At 50.3% G+C, this 27,448-nt stretch overlaps 1 protein-coding gene across 4 annotated transcripts in view; it reads right to left on the bottom strand.

Annotated features, from left to right (window-relative positions):
• Nucleotides 1-22,885, bottom strand: part of AHRR (aryl hydrocarbon receptor repressor) — an 84,385-nt gene extending 61,500 nt beyond the window's left edge. For 3 of the 4 annotated variants that reach the window (XM_073891129.1, XM_073891127.1, XM_025867514.2), the window contains exons 1-3: nt 17,029-17,123; nt 7,748-7,820; nt 218-399 (exon numbers count right to left, since the gene is read on the bottom strand). In XM_073891129.1, the coding sequence (XP_073747230.1) occupies nt 218-399; nt 7,748-7,812 (247 nt within the window). In that variant the 5' untranslated portion in view covers nt 7,813-7,820; nt 17,029-17,123. Of the gene's footprint in view, nt 1-217; nt 400-7,747; nt 7,821-17,028; nt 17,124-22,710 lie in introns of those variants that run through there. The other variant, XM_025867515.2, reaches the window with a different exon arrangement.
• Nucleotides 22,886-27,448: the final 4,563 nt, after the last annotated feature.

Here is a 27,448-nt window from a genome sequence, read left to right on the forward strand (position 1 = left end):
CCCCTCCCACAGAGCCTCCGGTTCATCAGCATTCAGTGACTGCTCCTCTAAATGACCACCAAAGACAGGGGTTGCAAACCGGCCCCCCAGCAAAGTAGGGTGAGACCCAGGTGAGACCGAGGTGGGCACCGGTGACACCCAGCCGGGTGCACGTGGGCACAGGTCAGGGCACAGGCGACACCCAGCCGGGCGCACTGGGCACAGGTGAGAGTCCTACCTTGGAAGAAGCTCTTCACCCTGAGGTAGCTGACGCTGAGACGCAGGACAGAAAGCTTGTCTAGCTTAGACACAATGTCGGGAGGAAGCGGCAGCAGGCTGGCCAGGTGGTCCAGCTCGGCATTGAGCCGGTCCCGGTGCCTCTTGGAAGGGTTTGACTTCTCGGCCCCCGTGGCGGGCCTCCTGCAGGGAAGCAACCACAGTCAGACTTGGGGTTCTCCACCAGTGTCCGTCACCCCACGGGCTGCAAACCCATCCCCAGAAACGACCTTATGGTGCTATCAGCTTCTAAATGAAAAAGGTGTTGAGAAGGACAAAAGTCTCCTGATCCTGGGATGCAGGGTGGCTCAGTGGGTTAATCTTCTGCCTTCGGCTCCGGTAATGATCCCGGGGTCCTGGGATCGAGTCCCACATCGGGCTCCCTGCTCCAGGGGAAGCCTGCTTCTCCCTCTGCCTGCCGCTCCCCCTGCTTTGTGCTTGCTCTCTCTCTAATAAATAAATAAAATCTTAAAAAAGAAAAAAGTCTCCTGATCCTGTGCACACAAGGAAGCAGGGACCCCATTACCAGGAAGGGCACTCAGAGACAGACAGCAGGCCTCTCGGGAACACGGCTGTGAGCAAGCTATGTGGCCCCAGCACATTTCTTGACCTCTCTGTGCTAACTTCCTCCCCTCAGCCTGTTTCAGGCTTTTTTTAAACAGACGACCTTTTGGGGATCTGCGGTGTAGGTGTGACTGGCCTCTCTGGGCTCAGTTTCTCCTCTACACAGCGGGGCTGAAAGGGGCCAAGGAAAGACTAATAATGGAGGACCCTTGGGTGCCTGGGCACCATCCCGCCCACCCGCCCGCCCCTCGGAGGCCCTGAGGTCACAGGCTGTGCCACTGTGAGGCAGCTGGAGCCCTGGGTCCCGTCTCCCCTTGCTCCACAACAGACCAGCTCTCCCCCACAGGGGGGATTCCCCCGGCCCAGGGCTTCCCTGTCCACCAACCCTGCACAGAGCAGAGCTGACCCCAGACCCCAGCCGCTTCCCAGTGACCTCCCTCATCCGACTCTCTCAGCCCCCAGGATGACCGTTCCCTTCCTCTGACCTTATGTCCCCCTCATAGAAGCAGCTCCTTACAGGCCCTTCCTAAAGGTCAACCACATAAAAGCATCTGAAGCTAAAATGAGTCGAGGGAGGAGGCCGTTGGCAAGCTTGGCAATGGTGTGGCCTGGCTCCCAGGGCCAACCCTCCCTGGGGTCACAGTGCCTGGCAGGCGGGAGGTCTCCTGTTGTTTCTAGGGGCTGGGGTCTCTTTGGTCCAGAAGCTCCTACTTGTCACTTACAAGGATGGTGAGAGGTCAAACAGTCTGTCTGTGAGAAGGAGGTGCACAGCACAAATCTGTTTTGCAGAGTCTGAGGGCCCAGGCCACAGAAAACACACAAAAGCCTGCCGCTCCAGTCCCCGAGGCCACATCTTTGTCTCTCTTTGTTTTGGGGATGCTTTTTTTTTTTGAGGTATAATTCACATAACACTATTTCAAAATGTACATTCACAGTGCTGTGTAACCACATCTCTATCAAGTTCCCAACCATTTCATCACCCCAAATAAAACCCTGTACCCATTTATCAGTCTCTTCCTGTTTTCCCCTCCACCAGCCCCTGGCAACCACATGTGGCCTTACGTCTCCATGGATTAGCTGTTCTAGACATTTCATGCACCTGGAATCCCACAATGTGAGACTTTTTGCGTCTGGCTTCTTCCACGTAACATCATGTTTTCAGGATCCACCTGTGGTGTAGCACTGGTCAGGACAAGGTTCCTTTTCCCAGGTGTGTGGACAGACCACACTGTGCCCCCCTGTTCCCCAGAGGACGGGCATCTGGGCATTGTACAGAATGCTGCAGCAAACACTCAAGGTAAGACTTTGTGGGAACCTAATTTCCAGTTCTCTCGGGCACATGCCCAGGAGTGGGCAGCTGTGTGCTCACCCTCTTCTACTCTCAGAGGAGCTGCCAGACCGCACACCCACCAATGCCCCCACTGGCAAGACAGAGGGTTCCGTGGTCCACATCCTCAACAACACATTATTTTCCTTTTCCCATAGAACAGCCGTTTGCACAGGAGGGAAGTGGCATCTCACCGTGGTTTGATCTGTATTTCTTAATGACCAAAAATGTTGAGCATCTTTTCGCAAGTGTCTTCTTTGGAGAAATGTCTACCCAAGTTGTTGCCCATTTTTTCATGGGGTTATTATTTGTCATTTTAATGTTGAGTTACAGGAGTCCTTTATATCGTATACCTTTACCAGTCCTTTATATCGTATATGCTTTACCAGGTATGCTATTTACAAATATTTTGCCCATGTCTTTGATTGTCTTTTCACTTTCTGCTGGTTTTCTTCCTTAATGAGCCACTTGCCCCCAAACCACTCCTGTTACTAGCCAAAATGTAAACTGGCAGAAGGCCTGGGGACAAACTGAGTGGCTCCAGTGGGGCTGGCGCTTGCTGGCAGGAGGAGAGCTCCCCCCCCCCCGGCTCGTCAGTGAGACACCCAAGGTCTCCCCAGAGACAGGGCACCACCCAGGGCAGGTGTGGGGGTCAGAGAAGGGGAGACAGTGGGAGACAGGCAGATGGCCCCAGCTGAAGTCTCACCTATGTGTAGGGTTGGGGGGAGCTGCCACCTGCCTCCCCCAACAGCCTGTGCCTGAGAATGAGCCGAGCGGTGACTGCTCCCCACCTCTACCCCAACCCCCACGGGGTGCCTGGGGGAGGGACACTAGCCTGCTAGAGAGATGGATGTTGGAAGAGCCCTTTCAAAATGTCTCACAGCACCGGCTGCCCCCTGATGCATCTCTACCACCCCTCTCCCCAGCCCCATGGGCCAGAGCGGGAACCATCCTACCCCATGCCCTCATGCAGGAGAAGCACCCTACCAAGCTGGCCTCACGTGGGGTGGAGGAAGCTCCAAGTCCCTGGGCAGAGACTCAGCAGGAGGGGATGGGGGATGAGAGACCAGGGCCATTAGCAGCATGGAACAGTTCAGGAAGGCTGGTTCAGACGGAAGCAAAATGCAGAATACCTGGAGCAAACCAGGCAATGCTCCCCCAAAACTGACCTACAGGACAGAGTCAATGTAATTGCAAATAAAATGCCAGCAGGACTTTTTACAGAAACTGACATGCTGATTCTAAAATGTACATGGAAATACAAAGGACCAGGAATAGGCAATTAAAGAAGAACAAAATTAGAGGATGTATCCTTTTGATTTTAAGCTTTCTATAAATCCACAACATTCAAGATGGTTTGGTATTACAGGAAAGACAGAAGTCTGCAACAAAGGAACAGAGTAGGCAGTCTAGAAACAAACCCACATTTTTGGCCAACTCATATGACAAAGATATTATGGCAGTTCAACAGGGAAAGAAAGTCAACTGGACACCCATGAAAACAAGTGAACACCAGCCCTCACCTCACACAAGCCCCCCCAAATTAACTCAAAGTGGATCACAGACCTAATCTACAGCCTACTCTAAAACTTTAGAGGAAAATACAAGAGAAAATCTTTGGGACCTTTGGGATAGTCCCAGGACACTTAGAAGACACACCCACACTCAAAATCCTAAAAGAAAAAATTGATAAATTGATCTTCATCAATATTTTTAAATGTCTTTTGAAAATCACCATTAAGAAAATGAAAAGGGGGCTCCTGGATGGAATGTGCAAGTTTTGATTTCAAATCTGTGAGCTGGAGCCCCACACTGGGCGCAGAGATTACTTAAAAAAAAAAAAAAAAAGACAACAAATGAAAAGGGAAGCCACAGATTGGGGGACAGTGTCCGTAAGAGCTTATATCCAGAATACATAAAGAAGTTTTATAATTCAATAAGAAGACAAACAATCCAATATGAAGAAAGGCAAATTATTTAAACAGACCCTTCACCAGAGAAGATATGTGGACGGCAAATAAGTACATGAACAGATGCCCAGCACTGCTCAGGAAGGGCGGACAAGAGCCTCGGGGAGGCCGCCCCGCAGCCTGTTGGAGAGCTAGCCAGGAGGCGCCGCTCGGGAAGGAGGCAGAGGAGCTGAGCTCCGTGAGCGGCTGCTGGAAACATAGATGGTACAAAGGCTTTGGAGATCAGCTTGGTGGTTCCCTGAAAGTAACTCGCATGTGCTGGAGAAATTGAAAACCCCACTCCACACAAAGCCTTGTAAGTAAACGTTCATGGCAGCTTTACTCGTAATGGCCCAAACCTGGAAGCACCTGATGCCCGTCCACAGGTGACTGAACAAAGCAGTGCATCCGAACGCTGCAGCTCCGCTCGGCTGTAACCAGGAGCACACTCGATGCACACAAGCTGCAGGTGAATCTCAAGATCATGCCCAACAAAATGGTGTATGATTCCATTTATAGAAAATCCCAGAAACACAAGGCAGGCTACCAGACAGAGCACATCAGGGCTGCCTGGATGGAGGTGAAGGCAGGAACGGCACACAGGACACTCTGGGTAGGATTTGAGTGTCGGTGACCTTGATTTCGGTAATGTTCCATGTGCTTACACGTGTCAAACCTGACCAGACTGTGCATCTACACACGCACAGTTCCATCTCCTTCAGTTACAGCCCAATGAGGAGAAAAGTGCAAGCAACAAACACCTCCAGGAGCTATGGTGCCATCCCTGGAGAGCAATCAGACCCCCACGGGGTTTGGCCTCCAGTTTTCCTAGAGAGGTGTTCTGCTCACAAGCACACAGCCAGCAGCTCCCCTGGGGCAGACGGACACACAGACATGCCCGGTGGCCGCCTCCTTGCACCTGGCACACAGAGCCAGGCGGAGAGGGTGTGCTGGGCGCATGCATCGGCAAACACCCAGCGACTGTTCAAGTTACCCCATGGTCTCTCATCACTGACCCCCCACCCAGTCCCCAAGCTTAAATGCCCAACACCCTCTCAAGCCAGTGAGGAAGAAACCGATTATCAACAGTGTTAGGAACAAGCAGTGGTCATGGGAAAAGAAGAGACAGATTCAGACCCTAACCACAAACCAGGAAAAATTCCAAGTGCTTGAAAGTTTAAAATATGTATTAGGGACCCATAAAAGTTTACAGAAAATACTGGAAATTCCCTCATAAGCTTATAGCAGGGAGATCTTCCGAACTGCAATGTAAGATTAATTAGCTACCACGGAAACGGTTAATAAGTCCAACCTCATAAAAATCAATTTTTCCGCATAGAAAAAACATGATAAGTAAAATCAAAACCGGAGGAAAGTGTTTGACACAGATTCAAGAACTAGTGTGTCTAGTACAGAACTAGCTCCTAAGACTCAAGAAGCACCAAACACAAACAATCTGATAGAGAAATGAGCAAAAGTGATCAACATAGTTTGGAGAAAAGGAAATCCAGATGGTGTTCTAACCTGACTTACGGGAAGAACACAAATTAAAATGACCAAAGTCTGAAATGCAGCATGTGCACAGGGCAGGAAGGAGGCCTGTTCCAGCAGAGACGAGCATGCCCAGAATGCTGGGCAGCTGGTGGCACCCTTCACAGTCCTCAGGGCCCACACCCTCCGACAGAGCAGCTTCGTGGCCAGGAAAGCTGCCCGGGTGGGGCCTAACTCACCCTCTTGCAAGGCAATGACCAGCTGCTGTTCCATGGGTGCTGGCAGGAGGCGTGAGTCTCCCATTACTCACCCCAGGGCAGGCAGCGTGCCCCTTCATGTGTCTGCTTCATTTACCACGTCCCTGAGTCCCGTGGGAGCGACCCAGACGGGCCCCTGGCAGGTGCTGCTGTGTAGGGTCTGCAGCTGGGGAAGCCCAGCTCGGAGAGTCCACCACTTGCATAGTGAACAGTAAACAAGCTGCCCGAAGGGAGAGTCCACCTCTTTCCCCAAGTTTGCTCACTCCAAACACAACCCTGAGAGGCAGCCCAGGGAAGGGTGGCGCCAAAACGAACATGCCAGGACGTGTGGCGCCCACGGTGGGCTGCTGTCCAATGGTGAGCACGCATGCAAAATGACGCAGGAGGTTCTGGGCGCTACAGGGCAGGCACAGGTGTGCACCCAAATGGAAGGACAACTGTGCAGACGCCATCACTCTGAACGGACGTGTGTCCATACCTGCTGCTTTATGCAGGAGCCTCTCAGGACAGACTCACAAGAAACTATTCAAGTGGATGCCAGTGACTGGGCAGGAGGGACCTGCTGGGGGTCTGAGTTTTGAATCAGATGAACACGAGACTTCTTTAAAACATCAATAAATAAAATGAATTACTTTGTAATAAATGCCTCAAAAACTCATTACCTCAGACCCTGTTATTGGAACAAAAACATTATAAAAGCAGGAAAGTTAGCTCCCTTGCCCCAGATGGCCCAGCACACAGAAAATGGTGCACACAGATGTGTCCTGAGGATCTTTCCTCACTCAACATGACAGTGTGTTCACCGGCACAAATCCTGTCCGGCACACACAAGCAGGACTGTGTTCCACCAGAGTGGTCCGCCCGACCCTGGACCCAGTCATGGAAACTCCCAGCCTTCCACCTCGTCAGGGATGCACTCAGAGCTCTCCTGCCCCACTCTTTGCCTGCACAGCTGGGGAGGCCCACGGTGGCCACGCAACTGACTCAGGTGACAAGCCCACTTTCCAAAGTCCAGCCTCTCAAGCCTCTGCTGTCTATCCTCAGGTGGTGGTGGTAGCCACATTCCTGCAGACCTCTCAGACCTCTGTAGCCACCAGGGGCCAGGAGGGCAGCCGGGGTCACAGAAACACAGACCCACCTACAGACAGCATTGCAGGTGTACATCCCACACACAGAGCCTTGTATTCATGTGCTCACACTCATTCAGAGCTGTATTACACACACACACACACCCAGAGGCCCAGCCGACAGTGGGACATGCTGTAGGACCCCCACTGGAGGAGCCAGAGACAGCCCCGGGGCACAGAGGGGTAGCTCCAAACCCCCATAATTCCCGCCACCACCGCAGACTGCACACCTGAGTGTTCTGAGTGCCGCTGGGCCAGTAGAGGGACTGTGTCCAGGGCGTGAGGGCCACCAGTTCCCCTCCCTACTCTGTAAACTTCCTGGAGGCCCCCAGGCAGGGGGAGCAAGCCGCACACTGTGTCCGTCACGTGTGACAAAGCTCACAAATGGGCTGTGGTGTGTCCTCGCGAAGACAGGCTTTCACCAGGGCAGAGAGGGGCTCTGGTGCTCACTAAAAATCATGGTGACGTTTCAGGCCCCCATGTTGACTTCTGGCCCAAAGGTGTCACTCGGCTCTGACCATGCCTTCTAATCAAAGTTAGGAAAGCAGCCCAAAGCTATTAATTAAAGCTGCAGTGGGCTTCCAGCTCTGCAGCTCACCTGCAGCCCCAGACCCTGGTTCTGCTGCTATAGCTGCAAGTCCCCCTACCCATCAGGAAGACACAGCAAAGCCTCTCCTTCACTCACTTTGTTCTGAAAATTCACTCCTTTTGATGAAAACACAAGTACCTCCCCTTCAACATGAACAATCAGCAAAAACAGAAGACATGATACTTTACTGTTTCTGAACGGGCTTTCTTCTTTTCCTTCCAGCATACGTGCACTCCCCTGGTGGGATCATCATCTCTGGCCCTAAAAGAGAAAGGGAGCATAAAGTTGGTTATGTTGAAGGGCCCCCAGTGTCCACACGACTCCCCAGACCACAAAGGCAGCAGCGTCAGCTAAGGTCTGCTACGCGAGTCAAAGAGCCACAGTGACCCCACACTGGGGTCCCACTCCCCCATCACAAACTGATGACCCACCAAGCTTGCCAGTGTGAACCACTCACACCCCGTTTCACTCAGCAGGAAGATGCCGAAGGGCCCAGTGAGGACACACGGCCCTGGCCATGACATCTCCCCTTTGACCATCAGTATCATACTCCCCAAGCCTGACCTGAGTGCCCAAGTCACTACACTCGTACAGAGAACAGCCCTGTGCTCTTGCAGTTGGTTCAGAAAGCTTACGGTAGATAAATATCCTGAGCCTGTCCTCAGAAAACAGAAGCCATTCCATGGCATCCATGAGCAGGACACACAGCTAAGGTACCAAAGAGCAGTTTGCTGCGTCAGGGTTCTGATGGGGCTGTTCCTCTGGCAGGGGCTGCACGTGTCCTCTCTTGGTGGTGTTTGTGGTAGGTCTTCTTCCTCATCCCAACCCTCCCCTTTATGGCCCTGTGCTTCTGAGCCAACAGGCTTCCTCTTTTGTATGTAAAATCTCCCACTCAACTCCACAGCACTGGGCTTCTACTTTAGCCACCAACTCGCAGCTGCCCCAAGCCCAGCTGAACATACCCACCAGCCTCCACCAGCAGTGCCGGACATGGCGCCTGTATCCAAGAGGAGGTCCCCAAGGAGTAGCCCAGGATCTGTGCCCTAAGGCTGGTCGGCTCACCCATCACCACTTTCAGATGCACCAAAATCTTGATTTTTCCATGCAGTGAGGGTATGTGAGCCCTCACAAACGTCCTGCAGACCCATGTGCTGTGACCACTCATTGCCAGGCACTGGGCCAACAGACTTGGAGCAGAGCTTAGGAGCCCTTACCTGGCCTCAAGAAGAGGTGTGTGTGTGAAGTGAAATATGCCATGAACATGCTTTAAATATAAGAAACACACTTTGAATATAAAGACATAAGTAGGTAAAGCAAGTGGATAGGAAAATATATGCCATGCAAACAGTAATCAAAAGAAGCTGGGCTAGTTATGTGGGTATCAGACAAAGTAGACTTAAGAAAAAGGAATATAACCAGGGACAACAACATTCCTTTCTCAGTAATCAATAGAACAAGTAAACCAAAAACCAGGAAGGATTTAGAATATCCAAACAATAACAGACTTGAACTGATTGACATTTATAGAACACTCCACTCAACAACAGCAGAATACGCATTCTTTGTACATGGAACATTCATCAAGATAGACCAAATTCTGGGACTTTAGAACAATCATCAACAAATTTAAAAAAACAGAAATCATACAAAGTATGTTTTGTGACAATGATGGGATCAAACTAGAAAGATATATGGAAAATGTCCAGATATTTGGAAAGCAACCTGCTTCTAAATAACCACGGGTAGAAGAGAAAGTCTCAAGGAAATTTAAAGTACTGTGAACTGAATGAAAATGAAAACACAACATAACAGATTTTGTGGGACACAGCTGACCAATACTTTGATGGAAACTGATATTATTAAGCATTTATATTAGAAAAAAATAAATGATCCAAATAATCTAAGCTTCCACTTTAAATAACTAGAAAAAGAGAAAATAAATCCAAATCAAGCAGAAAGGTGGAAATAATAAAGAAGAAAAATCAACAAAACTTAAAATAGAAAAATCAATGAACCAAAAGTTGGTTCTATGAAAAGATCAACAAAATTGATAAACCTCTAGCCAGACTGATCAAGAAATAGAGAAGACACAAATGACCAATATCAGGAATGAAAGAGGGGTCATCACTACAGATCCCACAGACATTAGAAAGAAAATAAAAGTATACAACCATGAACTTACCTGTTTTTCCCCAATCAAAATCCATATATTGAAGCCCTAATCCTCCATTGGAGGTGGGGCCTTGAAGGAAGTGATTAAGGTTAAATAAGGTCATAAAAGCAGAGCCCTGATCTATTAGAACAGTTGCCCCTATAAGAAGAGGAAGAGACACCAGGGCTCTCTCTTCACCATGTGTACAGAGGCATTGCAAACCAAGAAGAGAGCTCTCCCTGGAAACCAAATCAGCAGTGTTGGGGAAGGTCATCAAGAAGACATGACCGCCAGTTGACCTGTGAACTGGACCCAGGTACTAGGAAGCTCTTCACCGCCCCCCCCCCCAACTCTCCTTGGCTGTGGGCTCCACTCACCTTTCCTGCTCCCAGCGGCTGTTCCAAGGACATAGCCTTGGGATGTGCATGATATATATGACTGAGCCTAGTTGAGGCCTCTTTATAGACTTTTAAGAGATGGCCAATGGGTACTGCATCCACTCATCTTTCTGCCACCTAAGACAAGCCTTTTTATGTAATTTCTCTTGGCTTATTCAAACTGTCACCCATCAACCTGGAGTGGCCACCTCTTTCTTGGTCTCTCCCTGCCACAGGGAGAGGAGGGAGGTCTCTCCCTCCCTCCACAAACAGGGGCCAGTTTCAGATCACACCTGGGAAGCTCCTGAGAAGCTTGTAAAACCAATAAGCAGGCATCTGGATCTTGGACTTCCAGCCTCCAAAACTATGAGAAATAAATGTCTGTTGTTTAAGCCCCCAGTATGGGCTTTTGTTGTGGTAGCCCAAGCAGACTGAGACAAATACTATCCCCACAAATCCAATAATTTAGATGAAATGGACAAATTCCTTGAAAGATACAAACTACCAAATTCACTCAGGAAAACAACTGTTTGGTCCTATTTTTTTTTTCAACAATAAAAAACAAAACAAAACAAAAACACACCTAGGCCCAGATGGTTTCACTGGTAAATTCTACCAATTTAAAAAAAATAATAATAATACCGATTCTCTGCAACCTCTGGCAGAAAACTGAAAATAAAATTGAAAATTGACAACTCATTTATAAGTTCAGCATCACCCTGATACAAAAACCAGACATTTCAAGAAAACTACAGACTGATATCCCCCATGAACATAGACACAAACATCCTCAATCAGACATTAACAAGTGGAATCCAGCAATACAAATAAGGCAAAACATCACCACAAGTGAGGTTTATCCAAGAATTCAAGGCTGCTTCAACATCCAAAAATTGGTCATTGCAATTCACTACATTAATAAACTAAAGAAAAAAATACAATGACCATCTCCTACATGCAAAAAAGTATTTGACAAAAAAAGTATTTGAAGGGAGCTTAATTACCCTGATAAAGGGCCTCTACAGAAACACCTACACTAGCGTCACACCTAACAGTGAAGACCGAGCTCCTCCCCTGGATCACAGACCCTGCATCCCCCTTTCCACTCAGCACCACATGAGTGTCCTCATCAGGGCAATAAGATGAAGAAAAGCAATGCCATAATGTTGGGGAAGGAAGAAACAGAACTCCGCTCACAGACAACATGATTGTACATAGAGAAAATCCAGGAAAGTTTACTAAGACAAATCTCTTATAATTATTGAGTTCAGCAAGGTCAAAGGGTAAAAGGACAATGTAGAAAAGTCCAGTGTGTTTCTGTAGACTAGCCATGAACAATCAGAACACAGATTTTTAAAAAGCAGAACCATTTACAATAGCACCAAAATAAAAATGAAATACTTCAGTATTTCAAGAGGTTTACTATGTGTATAACTGGGGCTCCAAAGAATATGAGGTGAGAGAAAAAAATTAATAAATAGTAGAGATTTGTCCAACATAACGAAAACTGTAAACTTACAGATTTAAGAAGATCAATCAACTGCAAGTTTAAATTACAGCAAGGCCACGCATACTCCGATTGCTCATAAGCAGGGATATACAGAATGATCTTAAATGCCCCCAAACAGCCATTGGTGCAGAGAAACAAGGGCAAGCATGAGAGCAGACACCTCGTCGGAGAAGTGCAGAGATGGCACACCCTGTGCGCACAGCTTTCAAAACTGAAGGCTGGAGGTTTTTTCAGACACACAAAAGCTGAAAGAATTGCTCACCAGCTGACCCACACTGTAAGAAATGTGAAAGGGTGTCTTCAGGCCAAAGGAAAATGATACCAGATGGTAACATGGGTCCACAAAATGGAATAGGAGGCACAGGAAACAGAACTGCTGGGTTATAAACCAAGGTCTGCTCTTACTGTTTGAATGTCTTTAGAAGATAGTTGTTTAAACAATAATGATAACCATGTATCGTGGGGTTTGTAACATATGTAGAGGTCAGGGGTATGGCAACTCTAGCACCTAGGCCAGGACTGGGGAGATGTAAGGGCCCAGTGGAAGGTTCCTGCATGTTCACTAAGTGGTGTAATGGTACTCAAAAGTTGTGCCAAGTACCCATTTATTGCCTCTAGGCTCCAAGTCCACCCCTCCTTGGGAGCTCTGCATGAACGCAAGCCTCTCTATAGCACACGGTGTGGTGTCTGCCAGCAGAGGGCCCGGGAGGGACTTGGCAGGAGTAAGAAGATTCTGATCCCAGGGCTTCAGAGTTTAATTTGTTCCTGCTAACCACCACCAGAGGCCGGGAAACTCAGTGACCTTCTCCACCAACCAGGGGGCTGAACCATACCCTCTCCAAAGAGGCCTGAACCCCAGCTTTGGAGAGGGATCCCCATTTCTAAGTGCACTCTTCTGACATGTTCCGCCAGCCACTGAGTACCCTTCAGAGTCTTCTTTTCACCTTTATGGTCAATCCACTGTGGTAGATAATTCTTCCTTATAAAAGTCTCTCAACTCAAACAAAAAAATTAAGCTAAAAATAGAAAAGCCTGATTTTTTCTAAGTCCACATATTTCAGAGTTACGTACTAAAAAATGACACATCGGGGATTTGCTCCTACGTAATCTGGGGAGCAGAGTGGAATCTAAATGAAACTGGATCATTTCATATTGATAGCTGCCCATCTATGCTGGTTGATGAATAAGTTGGGCTCATTATAAAATTCTCTTCACTTCTGTTAAAGATTGGAAATTATCCATAATAACAAGCTTTTTTTTTTAAAGCATTAAAAAGGGGCAAAATGTGGCATAAGAATAGACACACTATGATGCCAAGGCCATTCGATGGGGAAAGAAGAATGCCCTCATCAAACAGGCAAACAGATGTCCACATGCAAAAGAATGAGGTTGTTCCCTGCTTCACACCGTATGAAAAAATTAACCAAAATTAGTTAAAGACCTAAGTGTAGGAGGTAAAATTATACAACTCTCAAGGACAACACGGGGCTATATCTTCATGGCCTTAAATTTGGCAACAGCTTCTTAGATATGTCACCAAAGGCACAAATAAGAAAAAAAAAAAATTAGACTTCGTCAAATTTAAAAACCTGTGCTTCAGAGGACACCATCCAGTCACAGAACAGGAGAAAACATTTGCAAATTATGCATCTGATAAGTCTACTATTCAGGACATATAAAGAATTCTTACAACTCAACAACAACAAAAAGACAAACAGCCCAATTAAAAATGGGCAAAGGACTTGAACAGACATTTCTCCAAAGAAAATATACAGTCAACAGACACATGGAAATGCTTCACGTCATTAATCACTAGGGAAATGTAATCAAACCCACAATGAGGTAGCATTTCACACTCACCGGGATGGCCATCAACAAAACAAAGGAAAACGACAAGTGTTGGTGAGGATGTGAAGCTGGACCTTTGGCACTGGGACCTGGGACCTGGAACAGTGTGGCACATCCTCAAAGAGTTAGACACAGAGGCACCCCAGCAATTCCACTCCTGGGTCATGTATACTCAGGAGAACTGAAAACATACATTCAAACAGAATCTGGCACACAAACATGCATAGCATCGTTATTCACAACAGCCAAAAAGTGTAGACAACCCCAAAGCCCGTCAACTGGTGAACAGGCAAACAAAGTGTGGTCTATGCCCACAGTGGAGTATTTCTCAGCCGTGAGAAGGAACGGGCTCTGACGCACACTGCCACAGGAAGGAGCCTCGAAGACATGCCACATGCAAGAAGGCAGACTACCAGAGCTCCTGTGTTGGTTCCATACATATGAAATGACCAGAACAGGCAAGTGCATAGACAGAAAGTAGATCAGTGGTTGCCAGGGCCGGGGTGGAAGGAATGGGGAATGACTGTTTCATGGGCAGAGAGCTTCTGTCTGGGGTCAAGAAAATGTTTTGGAAGTAAGCAGAGGTGGTAGGTGCCCAACATTGGTGATATACTAAATAAATGTACCGAATGGTACATTTTTAAGTGGTTAATTTTAGCTTATGTGAATTTTACCTCAATGAAAAGCACACAACACAAATGTGTCTATAAATACAGGTGAAGATTCTGGAGTGGTGAGAAAGACAGAGAATAGCAGGGGAGAAGTGGATCGAGCAGACTGAAAATGTCTGAGGGCATTCTGCACAGAGGGAGCAGACAGTGGGCCGTAGCTGCAGGGGCCTGGGGGGTAGAGGCAGGTTTCTGAGCTGACGGGGATGGTGTGAATAATGATGCTATGCGTGTTTGTGTGCCAGATTCTGTCTGAATGTATGTTTTCAGTTCTCTTGGGCTTATACCCAAGAGTCAAGAGCATGTGCAGGGATGTGACCTGGGGGCCGCAGGCTGGAGCAGGAATTGATGGATGGATGCTTCTGCCTTCTCAGCCTCATCCTGCGTACGGCCACCACACCTGCACTTCTCTGGGAAGCCAGGTTGGACCCTCAGTGGCTGGAGGCCAGCGTGCAAAGCCATCGCAGGCCTGGCCCCAGCCTAGGCCAGGGAAGTTTCCCTGCACCCCGCGAGGGGCTAGGCACCCAGCAACCTACAGTCACCCATGAGGTCAAAGGTGAAGGAGATCCCATCCCCAGCACCACCATTCCCCAAATGAGCCCTGAGCCTGGAGCAGGGACGGTGTGGGGTTGGGGGAGATGACAGAGAGGGTGAGGAGGGGGCCAGGGACCCTCCTGTGCAGGGTGGCGCTGACCCCCTCACTACCCTTCCCCCAAAGCTCTCTTCCTCCAAGCAGGAGCGGGGACAGGACCTCGGCTCCAAGGCATGCCTCACACACTGTCTGCCTGCCCCACAAAGCCATGTTCTCCCTTGGTGTCTCCATCTCAGTGCTCAGAACAACCCTAAAAACACAGGTCACGGTAAAAAAGCACCAAGGGCAAATAAATCTCTCCAGGTACCCCCCCCCAACAGGGGTGTGTGTGGAAGAGATCACAGGAGCTGCCCATCAACCCCCACACACACCACCACAGACCTCCTTGAAAAACCACAGTTTGGGGGTCCATCTGTGCTGAGGTTTCTGCCCTGGGAATCCTATATATATATAGGATATATAGGTGGATATTATGGCATTCAGATTATTCCATTTTACTAAATACCTGTTCATTCTCCTCAAAAAGATGAAGCCTCCACTGGATTAGACCGAACTCCTCGAAGAAATGCCCCTCTGAGGCAGGACACAGATCTCTGCCTCAGATGCAGGTGGCAGACGCCTTGTTGGGAAGTGCGGGCAGGAGACCCTCGCCACTGGGTTTCTGTGGCCTGCGGCTGGCCTGGGCCAGGGTCTCTCCTGCAACCATGGACTGTGCTGGGGAGGGAGGCAGACAGGGGCCTGGGCACCAGAGGGGAACATGCAGGTGTGAGCTGGGCCCAACAGGGTGGTTTGGGGGCCTCCCATCCCTGCTAAGCTCTAAGTTGACTGGGTTTCTCAAAAGAAACCTGAGCTTTTATATAAGAATCTTTCTCTAGGGGCTCCTGGGTGGTTCAGCTGGTTAAGCGTCTGGCTCTTGATCTCTGCTCAGGTCTTGATCTCAGGATCATGAGTTTAAGCCCCCCACTGGGCTCCACGCTGGGCTCGGAGCATCTTTCCATGGGCACGCACTGCTGTGGGACCACACCAGGAGTCTGAGTCACAGCTCCAGCAGTTACCCACCTCAAAGTCCTTATGCGTAAAGGAGGTGAATGGCAGTCACGGGCTGCAGGAGGGCTGCAGGAGATGACGCAGCTTCCCATGTCAGGGCCACGCTGCATGCTGGCCACTCACCACGAGGGGGTACAGCCTGCACATCACCACAGGGTCTCCTCCTAATGACCGGTGCTAGGACCGCCACCGTGATGGGACTCCCTCCCAGGAGTCTGCAGAAGCCAGGCATTATCCCTAATGGCGGACACTGGGTGGAGGTTGTCCAGGCTTAAGGGCCTGCCTCTACCAGAGACCCCCTGCAGAGCGTCCATGCTGAGTCAGCTGCTGACCAGGCCAGAAATCCAGGTACACAACTTTCAAGGACCCAGAGCTTGGGGACAGATGTCCCAGGCACACACTCAAGCCCTGAGCCCCTCAAGGACCAGCTGTGGCTGGTCAAACAGAGGCCATGTGTAAGTCTAGGGGCTACCCACTCCCAATGCTATGATGATGCTTGGGGCAGCCAAAGCTGAGGGCCTGTTGGACACTTCCAAAGAGGGAAGATGCCTCCAGCACCAACCCCTGGAAAGAGACAGGAGGAAGGACCCAAGAAAGAGTTGACCTCTGACGCTGACCAGTCACCTGCCCCTGTGAGCTGCCCGTTCCCTAATGGGAGTCACAGTGGGAACACCAGGGTCGGCAAGTCACTGAGGGTCTGTGCCACTCACAGAGTAGCCACAATCTGGGATTTGGGGCCACTCAAATTAAGACTTCTGTAGGAAAAAAAAAAACAAAAAACCACACAAAACTTTCTTGGTGCCGCTAACTGAAACCGAGTGAATTCCTGGAACACGGGCCCTTCCGCCCTTCCCAAGTGTGAGAACCAAGCCTGGGGCTCCCTGGCCCGGAAGGAGGGCGCCAGGCTGTGCTGCCCTAGCTCCAGGGCCCCCAGCTCCCACACTCCTCCGCTGGCTGCCCTGAGGAAGGCTGGGGGGGAGGGGGGCAGTGCAAAGCCCTCGCCAGCATCTGCCCAAGAGCTTCTGAAAGAAACGGGACCTAGAGCAAAATTAGCCCAACCGCCCCAAGGCGGTGGGTCACAGGCAGGAGCTTGTGGGGAAGGGAGAAGCTGAGGGCCAAGTGGACCGGCTTCCCTCAAATATCCTGTTTTTATTTTTAGGTGAGAAACCACCCGCCGGACCCCAGGGCCTTGCGTCAGGATGGGTGGGAGGAGGGCTCCGTACGAGGGTCTCGATGGCGCAGCGGGGACCGGCGGAGCGCGCCCGGGGCACTTACCCGGGGCGGCGGGGCGCGGAGGCTCAGGCGCACCCGCGGGAGGAGCCCGCCCGGGCCGGGAGCTGTGGCGGCGCGGCTGCCGGCGCTCGCATCTCGGGGACCCGCGGCGGCTGCGGCCGCGGAACGACGGCCCCACCCCGGCACGCGAGCCCGCCCCGCCCAGGGGCCGACAGACCCCGCGAGGCGGCAGGGGGCGCGCGCGCGCATCTCCGCCCCGGCCCGCTCCGCACAGCCTTCCCGGGTCCGCGTGCGCCACGGTGGGGTGGCGCCGTGCGCCCGTCGCGTCCCCGAGGTCTCTGCAAGAGTCTGTCCGCTCGGGGGTACTTTATGCCCCTCGAGGCCCCTGTGCCCCTCGCAGGAGCCCCAGGCCCTCTATTCCTCTCCCCCAGGCACGCGCCACCACCCCCCTGCGCCGGGGGAGGCCGAGCGCGCACCTGCCCGCGGTGCAGAGAAGCCCGGCCCAGGCTCCCCTCGCCCCGGGTTCCCGGCGGTCCGATCCAGTAGGTGATGTGAGAATACCGTCTCCCGCCCCGCCTGCTCCAATGGGGTTGTTGCGAGAATCAAAATGAGCAAAAGGTTTTACAGACTCTTGAAATACTAATATAACACCTTGACCCTGAGCTTCCCAGGAACAGCCCAGTCCTGGACCTCTCAGGGTCCATCAGACCCGTGCGCGCGACCGAAGACGCCCTGCTCCGCTGACCCGCGTGCCTGAGGCGCGGTCTTCTCTGGCCCTCTCCTCCCGGGCCCTTTGGCGGCCGCTCTTTTCTCCTCTAACACGCTGAGGATCTTTGGGCCCCTCCCCTGCTCCACCAGGCGTCCTGACTTGGAACCACTCCGACACCCGGTGAGCTTGGCCTCACAACCTGAGGTCTCTGCCCAACGTCTGAGGGTTCCCCCAGCGACCCCGGCCTGCTCCAGCGCCACAGCCCTCACCCGGGCCGCCATGGGGTCTCCCGACCCCCATGCCACGTCCAGGCCCTGGGTGGTCTCCAGGATCAGCCCCTCATCCCAGCCCCACCGTGCATCCCCACGGCTAGTCCTGTAGGGGCTCCCACGCCCGCCCCCACAATCAACTGCCAAGGGTATTGCTCCAGGCCCCCACCAGGCTCTGAACAAAATTCTGTCTCCCCAGAAGCTCCCAATATCTTCCCCTTCCTGGACTCGCCGATGTGCTCTCAACGAGCAAGCATGTGTGCCTCAGGACCTTTGCACTCGCCGTCCCCTCAGGGAAATGCTCTTCTCCGGATACTCACAGGGGAGCAACCTGTTCTGGTGTCCTCAGAGAGGAGACCCACTCCAAACCAAGGCCACTGCTGTCCATCTCCTCTGCCTGCTCTGTCTTTCCTGGTGCACATTGCACCTGAAATTATGGCAGGGTAACCTGTAGACGCCCCGGGTCTGTTCCCCTCTATCCAGGAAGAACACCGTGCCTACCGCAGAGCAGGCGCTCAAAAATGTTGACTGAGTAAATGGTTTCATATTATTTTTTTTAAAGGGGGGGCCAAATTATATTATTATTTTAAAATTTGATTACAACCAATTTTGTTGGCATTAAAATTAGAGGTATTGTAAATTTGAATGGATAAACCAAAAACTAGAAATTAAGTTTGGTAAAAATGGGAATAGGAGTTTTCCAGTAATTACAGATTAGAAAACAAATCAATTTAGAGAAACACAGACAAATCCCATGTTTACAATGATTGTGCCACAGATTTAAACTTCAGTAGTGCATTAGTAAACTGTTCACATTTAGATCTTCACCTTGAGATTAGATAGCTGTTTAAAAAAATCGGTCTTCCATGTGCCTGCACACTTAAAATTTCTCCATTGTATATATACAAAACACCTACCATTTCTTAGGGCAAAAGACATATTTTCATAACAAAACTATAATGTACCTCTCAAGTATGAACAATGTACACATAATACACGGTATACAGTATTTTTTACATGGAGCAACTTGCAGCTATGTTGCAATATATTGTATGTTTTAAGTAGCTAAAATCAGTAGTTGCATCTTGATCCAAATTTTGTAATGTGCTTTATGCACAGAAAAGGTTTGGGTGAATAACTGAGGTTATAGATGAACTTTAATTTCTTTAAAAAAATTTTCTTTAAAAAAATTTTTTTAAATTTTATTTACTTATTTGAGAGAGCGAGCGAGCGTGAGCAGGGGTGGGGGTGGGAGAGAGGGACAGTGGGGGAGGGACAAACAAACTCCCCGCTGAGGAGGGAGCCCCACAAGGGGCTCCATCCCAGGATCCTGAGATCATGACCTGAGCAGAAGGCAGACACTTAACAGACTGAGTCACCCAGGTGCCCCTTCAATTAATGTTTAAAATTTCTGCAATTCCTGCACATATTTGCAGAAAGCATGTAGTATTTTTGTACTTTTTTTGGTAATTCTTTTGGTTGTTAAATAAAATAAGTAAGCACGTGTATGATTTCCAGGGAGGGGGACACATCTTGCAGAGGTAAGGTGGGGGGACCCTGGGACCCAGGAATGTGGGCGGGACACCTGTTGGGTCCCCCCACCCCAGGTCTGGAGCTCTTTGGGTAAGAGCTGGCACTTCCCCTCATGGGAAGACACCACCTCCGCACCCCAGGGCCTCCCTCACTGGGGCAGAAGAAAACCAATGTCCAGCTTCCCCTCCTTCCCTGAAACTGCCTTTGATGGCCTAAGTCACCCACCTCCCAAGCAGCCCATGCTTGCGACGAGCACACAGCAAAGACCATCCAGGCTCTGCCAGCGACCAGGAACTTTCATCAGCCTGGTACCTGGCTAACAGCCCCATAGCTGATCCACGACGGGGGCAGGAAGGGGGGGAGAGAGCTAATTTACCACAGTTTATTTCCTGACGTATTTACTGTAATTTATTTCCTTTCTTCTACAGTCTCTCCCCACCCCCAACCCAGCCAGCCCCCACTAAACATGACTCATTTGCTTGGTTTTCTTTGAAACTACTGTTGTCCTCCACATCCTTCAGCAGCTCTGAAAATGAGCCTCCCGCAGGGTTCCACAAGTGAGGTCGCACGCCACACGGCCAGACCTGCCACTGCCCGTTCATCCCGGCTTCCCTGGACTCACCCTCCCGCTAGTCCTGTGTCCTGAATCCCAGCCCTTCCGCTTGGTTTTCTTCCTCATTTCCTGGCACGTACCCTCCAGGTGCTTCCTAGCTAAAGGAATGCGGGAGGAAAATGTCTTGAAATCTTCGTGTGCCTGTACAGCTAGTGGCAGAATTCGAGGTGGACACAACCTTCCCTCCACACGTCTGGAGTGTGCGCCAGCCTCCCCTGCTGCACGGCTAGCCCCTCCCTGAGTCTCAGGAGCACCTGTCTCCTCTGGGAAGGTGAGGGTCTCCTCCCTGGGCGCTGATGCTCCTCAGCATAGCCTTGTCCATCTGCAGTGTCCTTTCAAACTAGCCCTACCTCCTTTAGTTCTGGAAAATGCCCCCCCTTTTGAAATTTTCTTCCCTAGAGTTTTCTCTGTTCTTTAGCTTTTTCCCTTCCAGACATTCTATTTTTAATTTCCCAGATTTCTCATTCTGCATTCTTATAGAATTGGGTCTTTTTTAAACATATGCAGTATCTTTCGTCATCTCTGAGACACGGGCTGTAAATCATCTGGGTTCTAAGATGTTTCCTCTGGTTCCTGAGTTGCTATTTTACAAACGTCAGGTGAACTTGGCTGCACCTCATCCAAGAGTGAGGCACTGCCCTAAACAGACCTGCTCTCGGGTGGTGGGTTTCTCTGACTTCCTGCCCGGCGGTGGAGGGGCCTGCCCTACAGGAAGCCCTCCCTTGTCCCCCTGCCCGTGCCCTCCTGCACCACCCTGCTGTCTGCAGGAACTGGCAGCTTCTCCCTGGAACGTGGGGCCAGATTATCTCCTGTGCCACAAGACCCTGAAGCTTTGTTTCCCTCTCTGGTTCTTTGTATTGTTTGAAGGCAATTTCAAGAGGAAACTTGCTATCTGAAAACCCTCTGAATTGTGAGCAGCTAGTTTGATCCTTTCTTAAACAAGGTGAGGCCCAGTCTGGCTGGCCTGGAGTGTCATCCGGTGGGAAGGCTGGACAGGTCAGATGTGCCCTCTGTGCTCCCCCACATCCCTGCATGAACAGGGTGAGGTCCAGGGTGCCCTCCATCCGAATTAAGCCTAACCACCACTTATCATGTGACCTTGTGCCCTCTATCGGTCTTCATTTTCTTCTACCATAAAACAGAGAACTACAGACAAATGGAACAGAGAGCCCAGAAATTAACCCTCATATATATGGCTAATGATGTTTGACAAGGGCACCAAGACCATTCAGTGGGGAAAGGACAGTCTTCCCAGCAAATGGTGGTGGGAAAAATGGATATGCCCATGAAAGAGAATAACGTTGAACCCTTACCTAACACCATACACAAAAATTCAAAATAGATCCAAGACCTGAAATGAGATAGAAAACGCTGAGAAGAAAACACGGGGGGAAAGCCTAATGACATTGACATTTCTCCAAAGACGACAGATGAATGGCCAATAGCACACGAAAAGGTGCTCCACATCACTCGTCATCAGGGAAATGCAAGCCAAAACCACAACAAGATCCCACCTCACATCCATGAGGGTGACTATTCCCCAACAATAATGGCTACTGCGAGGATGTGGAGAAATTAGCGTCCTTGTGCACTGTTGGTAGGAATGTAAACTGCTGCAGCTGCCGCAAACTGAGCAGAACTACCGTGTAAGCCACCACTCTGGTATACAAGCGGACCTCTGACAAAGAACTGAAAGCATTGATTTGAAGAGACAGTTGTGCATCCACGTCCACAGCAGCATTATTCAACCCCAAAAGGGGGAAACAAACCAGTGTCCACAGGTGAGCAAAATGTGGTGTATCCACACAGTGAAGTCATTACTCAGCCTAGAAAGGAAGGAAATCCTGACACTTGCTACAACACAGATGACTCTTGAAGACAATCATAGGAAGACGAATACTGTACCCCCACTGATATGAGGTCCCGAGAGGAGCCAATCCACAGAGGTGAAGTAGGACGGTGGGCACCAGGAGCTGGGCGTTAGTGTTTCATGGGGACAGAATTTCCATCTGGGAGGATGAGAAAGTTCTGGAGATGGGTGGTGGCGATAGCTGCAGAGCACTGTGAATGTGCTTAGTGCCACTGAACTGCACTCTTAGAACTGGTTAAAATGGTAAATTTTATGCTGTATGTATTTTAACACATATACACACAAGAGGGAAGAATCCCCACCTTTACCCATTTATTCACCAGGTATATACGGTCCAGCTCTAGAGGCAGACATGGGCCAGATTCCTAGCCTTTAGTCCCGTGGGGTCAGACACTGATCAAATAATCACATACATGCTCACACTTACATGGGCACCCATGAGTACACACTCTGCTCTTAAATGCTATGGAGAAGTGCTATGAACTGAAGGCCACTCCTGGACCCACCTCTGCTGGGTGTTGTGCGGGTGAGGGGTGAGCAGGGAGCCTCTCCACCTGAGGGATTCGGCTGATGGAAGGACGACCCATGGAGATGGGGCTCAGCCACACAGCAGGGACAGCGCATCTGACACCGCCCCACATGCAGCCCCTCCCCTCCCCTCGTGAGGGTAACAGCCTCCATATCTGCCCACCCAGCAGAGACTGCCCTCTCTCTGCCCCCAGACCCCCACCTGCTCCCCTCCTCAACCAGGCTCATCTGGACTGAGACAGGTGGCCCTCCTAGCTGACTAGGCTGACTTTGGTGGTGACCACAGCTATGACCACAAGTCAGGCCTTCCTGACTATTCTGGGATTATCTTCTTCATGAAGAACCCAAGGGTTAAAGCTGGGTGAGAACTCCAGGCGTCTTGAGCAGGTCCTTCATCTTCCTGTAAGTCAAATTAAGAGCTGGGTCAACAACACACCATTCAAATGGCGAGAGGGAGTGCGTGAGAGCAGGTGACCAGGGGCCCAGGGATGGGGACAGGGAATGAGGACTGCGGAATGAGGGATGAGGCACGGGGGGGTGGGGGTGAAGGATGGGGAACAGGGCACATGGGTACTGTGGGCTGGGGGGGGCAGCTGGCCCAGCCTCCCTTCCTGAGGTGCTCTGGCCTGCCCCATCCCAAAAACCTGGGTCTAAGTGGACCTGGGGCACAGCCTGAGCAAAGTAATAAATGAAAAGCTACCCAAGTCAATCTTTGCTCGCAACTTTCCAGTTGTTGTTGCCCTCAGGCTGTAAGCCCCACCTGCTCTGGTTTCTCTCTTGCTTCTGTTAATTCCATACTGCTGTGTCCTTGGGGTCATGCTCTGGATGAGGCACCCAGGGCAGGTGTCCCTCCATGGTGTGACTGCCCCCGTGTGGCCGACTGAGAGCTCTTGCGGCTGCATTTGGCTCCCTGTGCAGGCATCCATGTGCTTGCAGCCTGTCCAAGGGAGTGCGTCCTTATGTTTTTGCATGCTCTGCGTAGGCAGCCTGGGCAGGGCTGGGACTCAGGAAGGTTTGCTCCCAGCCCGTCAAGTAGCCTGGGCTTCCCAGTGGACCCCCCAACCTCTTAAGCCCACCAGCCTTTTGGGCCTTCAAGAAGCATAGCCATGTACCCACCCCTGCAAGACACCACAGCCCCGACTGGCCGCCCAAGTCCCCCACTGACCACCATCTCCCAAACTGAGCCTCCACTGACCAAACCCTTGGCTCTCACTGCGAGGGTTGGTGCCACACATCTGAGTGTACCTGTACTGCACACCTGAGTGTATCTATACCACACCTGAGTGTACCTGTACCACACCTGAGTGTATCTATACCACACCTGAGTGTATCTATACCACTCGAGTGTACCTGTACCACACACCTGAGTGTATCTATACCACACCTGAGTGTACCTGTACCACTCGAGTATACCTGTACCGCACACCTGAGTGAACCTTTACCACTCCAGAGTGTACCTGTACCGCACATCTGAGTGTACATGTAACACTCCAGAGTGTACCTGTACCACACACCTGAGTATAACTATACCACACCTGAGTTTATCTACACCACGCCAGTGTACCTGTACCACACACCTGAGTGTATCTATACCACACCTGAGTATATCTACACCACACGAGTGTACCTGTACCACACACCTGAGTGTATCTATACCACACCTGAGTGTATCTACATCACACCAGAGTGTATCTGTACCACACCCCTGAGTGTATCTACACCACCTCAGAGTGTACCTGTACCACACACCTGGGTGTACCTGTATCACACACCTGAGTGTATCTATACCACACCTGAGTGTACCTGTACCACACCTGAGTGTACCTGCACCACACACCAGAGTGTATCTATACCACTCCAGAGTGTACCTGTACCACACACCTGAGTGTTTCTATACCACTCCAGAGTGTACCTGTACCGTACACCTGAGTGTATCTATACCACACCTGAGTGTATCTACATCACACCAGAGTGTACCTGTATCACACACCTGAGTGTATCTACACCACCTCAGAGTGTACCTGTACCACACACCTGGGTGTACCTGTATCACACACCTGAGTGTATCTATACCACTCCAGAGTGTACCTGTACCACACACCTGAGTGTATACCACACCCGTGAGTGTATCTATACCACATGGGAGTGTACCTGTACCACACACCTGTGTATCTGTATCACACCAGAGTGTACCTGCTGTACCACACACCTGTGTGTACCTGTACCACACACCTGAGTTTCTATACCACACACCTGAGAATACCTGAAACATGCCTGAGTGTATGCAGCACACACCTGAGTATACCTGTAGCATACACCTGAGTGTACCACACGAGTCTCTACCACACACTTGAGAATATCTGTATCATACCTGAGTGTCTGTACCACATACCTGAGAGCATCTATATCCCACACCTGAGTGCATCTACACCACACATTTAAGAATATCTGCACCTCACACTTGAGGCACCTGGGTGGTGCAGTTGGTTAAGCGTCCGACTCTTGGTAAGCGTCCGACTCTTGGTTTTGGCTCAGGTTGTGATCTCAGGGTTATGGGATCAAGCCCTGCATCCAGCTCTGTGCTGAGCATGGAGTCTGCTTAAGACTCTCTCCCTCTGCCCCTCCCCACTGTGCTCTCTTTCTCTAATAATCTAATACATAAATCCTACAAATAAATACTATAAATTCTAATAAAATAGATACATCTTAAAAAAATTTATTTTATATATATATAAACCAAACCTGAGCACCTGAGTGTCTGTAGCACCCGAGTGCATCTGTGTCACATACCTGAGTATCTGTACTACACACTTGAGAATATCTGTACCATATCTGTCTATACCACACGACTGAGTGCATCTATACCACACACCCTAGCATCTGTACCATACCTGTCTATACCACACGACTGAGTGCATCTATACCACACACCCTAGCATCTGTACCATACCTGAGTACCTGTACCACACACGCGAGTATCTGTACCATACCTGTCTATACCACACGACTGAGTGCATCTATACCACACACCCGAGTATCTGTACCATACCTGTCTATACCACACGACTGAGTGCATCTATACCACACACCCGAGTATCTGTACCACACACCCGAGTATCTGTACCATACCTGTCTATACCACATGACTAAGTGCATCTATACCACACACCCTAGCATCTGTACCATACCTGAGTATCTGTACCACACACGCGAGTATCTGTACCATACCTGTCTATACCGCATCTACATGCGTGTACCAGACATAAGATTATCTCTACCAGTTTATACCACACCTGAGAGTATCTCTATCATTGTTTATCTGTAACATACACCTGAGAATATCTGTGCCACACTCACGTGCATCTGTACTAACCTACGCATGTCTGTACTCTGCATTTGAGTATTACTCGTACCATACCTTAGTGTATCACACCCATGTGCATCTATACCACACACCTGAGTGCATCTGTACCATGCACTTGTGTTTCTCTTCCCCGTGCTTGTGAGGTACTGAGAAGCCCACACTTTTATTAGAGGAACAGCCCTTCCTTCCTAACCAGAGAACATGAGACCCTTACCCATCCCCAATCAGACCGTTTCTGTTAAAATTCTGCATACCTTTCCTTCCCCTTCCGGAATCAGGGGTGCAGGGCTCATCACATATTTATACAGTTCCTTCTCTGTGGCTGACACAGCAAGAGACCTGTTGGTCTCTCAGTGTCCACTGTGTGGCATCGTGGAGCTCAAACACCAACTGTGTACTGGGGGTAGGTGCCTCACCAAGGCCACGAGCTGCTCTGAGGCCAGCTCAAGAGGGGGTCCAGGTGCAGGGAGAAGGGAGGGGCTCCCACGTGCACAGGACAGAGCACAGCAAGGCTGATGGGCAGCCACATGGGCCACCCTCACTCCAAGCTTGAGGTCTCTGCAGGCCTGGGTCAAGGGAGAAATGAGAGCAGCATCTTCTAAAGGCACCTCTTGTAGCCACAGTGTAGGGAAGGGGAGCAGGCAGGCAGCAGAGGGGGTGCATGGCCTGGGGGTGAGGGCATGGGGTTTATTAGCTGGGAGACACTGAGTCCAAGAAGTCTATGAGAACCCAGAGAGAAGCCACCTGAGGACCTCAATGTGTGGGCCTTGGGTCTGAAAGTCTCTTGGAGTCAGAATTTGGGGTATGGGGTCAGATGGAGCTCACTAAAATGGAACTTGGGGTCATGTGCTGGTGTTGCATCATGAGCATGTTGATGCCTGGAGAGGCACCCAACATGGAAAGTGGTAGAAATCCCCAAAGACACCTCCACATGGGCCATCCCCCACTTAGCTCACAAAGCCAGTCCATGAGTCCCATAGATTCTTTACCCCAATCCCACATATTGTGATCAGTGGTGTTCTGACCTTTCTAATCAGATGCCACAGATAAACCCAGAAACGGCCCCCTCCCAACCAGCACAGGCCAACAAGACCTCTGTGGGACACCAATTTCAGATGTCCCAGACCCATTTATAAATCACTGGACACCCATCTGAACGTCCTCACAACCACCGCTCCAAATTCTGGTTTGGGGAAGCACGCTGAAGAGAGGAAAGAGGCAGAAAACAGCCTCAGGTGATCCTGCAAGGGACAGGGTGAAGGGACTGGCTGTGTGCCAACAGCAGGCAACGCGGACGACCACTCCAGCTGCCTGCACCCCACTTTCATGTTCAAAAGCCACAATTAACAGATCATTGCAGGGCAGGACTCAGTCATCGTAAATAACAGAAACCCACACACTTCTAAACCAAATCTGGATTTATATGTTCAAGGAAGTTTTTATGAAATTTAAACTAACTCCTGTCACAAAGGATGGCGGTATCCTTGGATTTCCCATAAGCAGACTCAGGTGGACACCCCAGAAGGTGTCCTGGACCCCTGCGAGCTCCCAGGTGAGTATATCTGACGCGGACTGG

The sequence above is a fragment of the Callorhinus ursinus genome, unplaced genomic scaffold (assembly GCF_003265705.2).
Source record: "Callorhinus ursinus isolate GAN/ISIS: 27379988/994484 unplaced genomic scaffold, GSC_fseal_2.0 scaffold3, whole genome shotgun sequence".
NCBI lineage: Eukaryota > Metazoa > Chordata > Mammalia > Carnivora > Otariidae > Callorhinus > Callorhinus ursinus.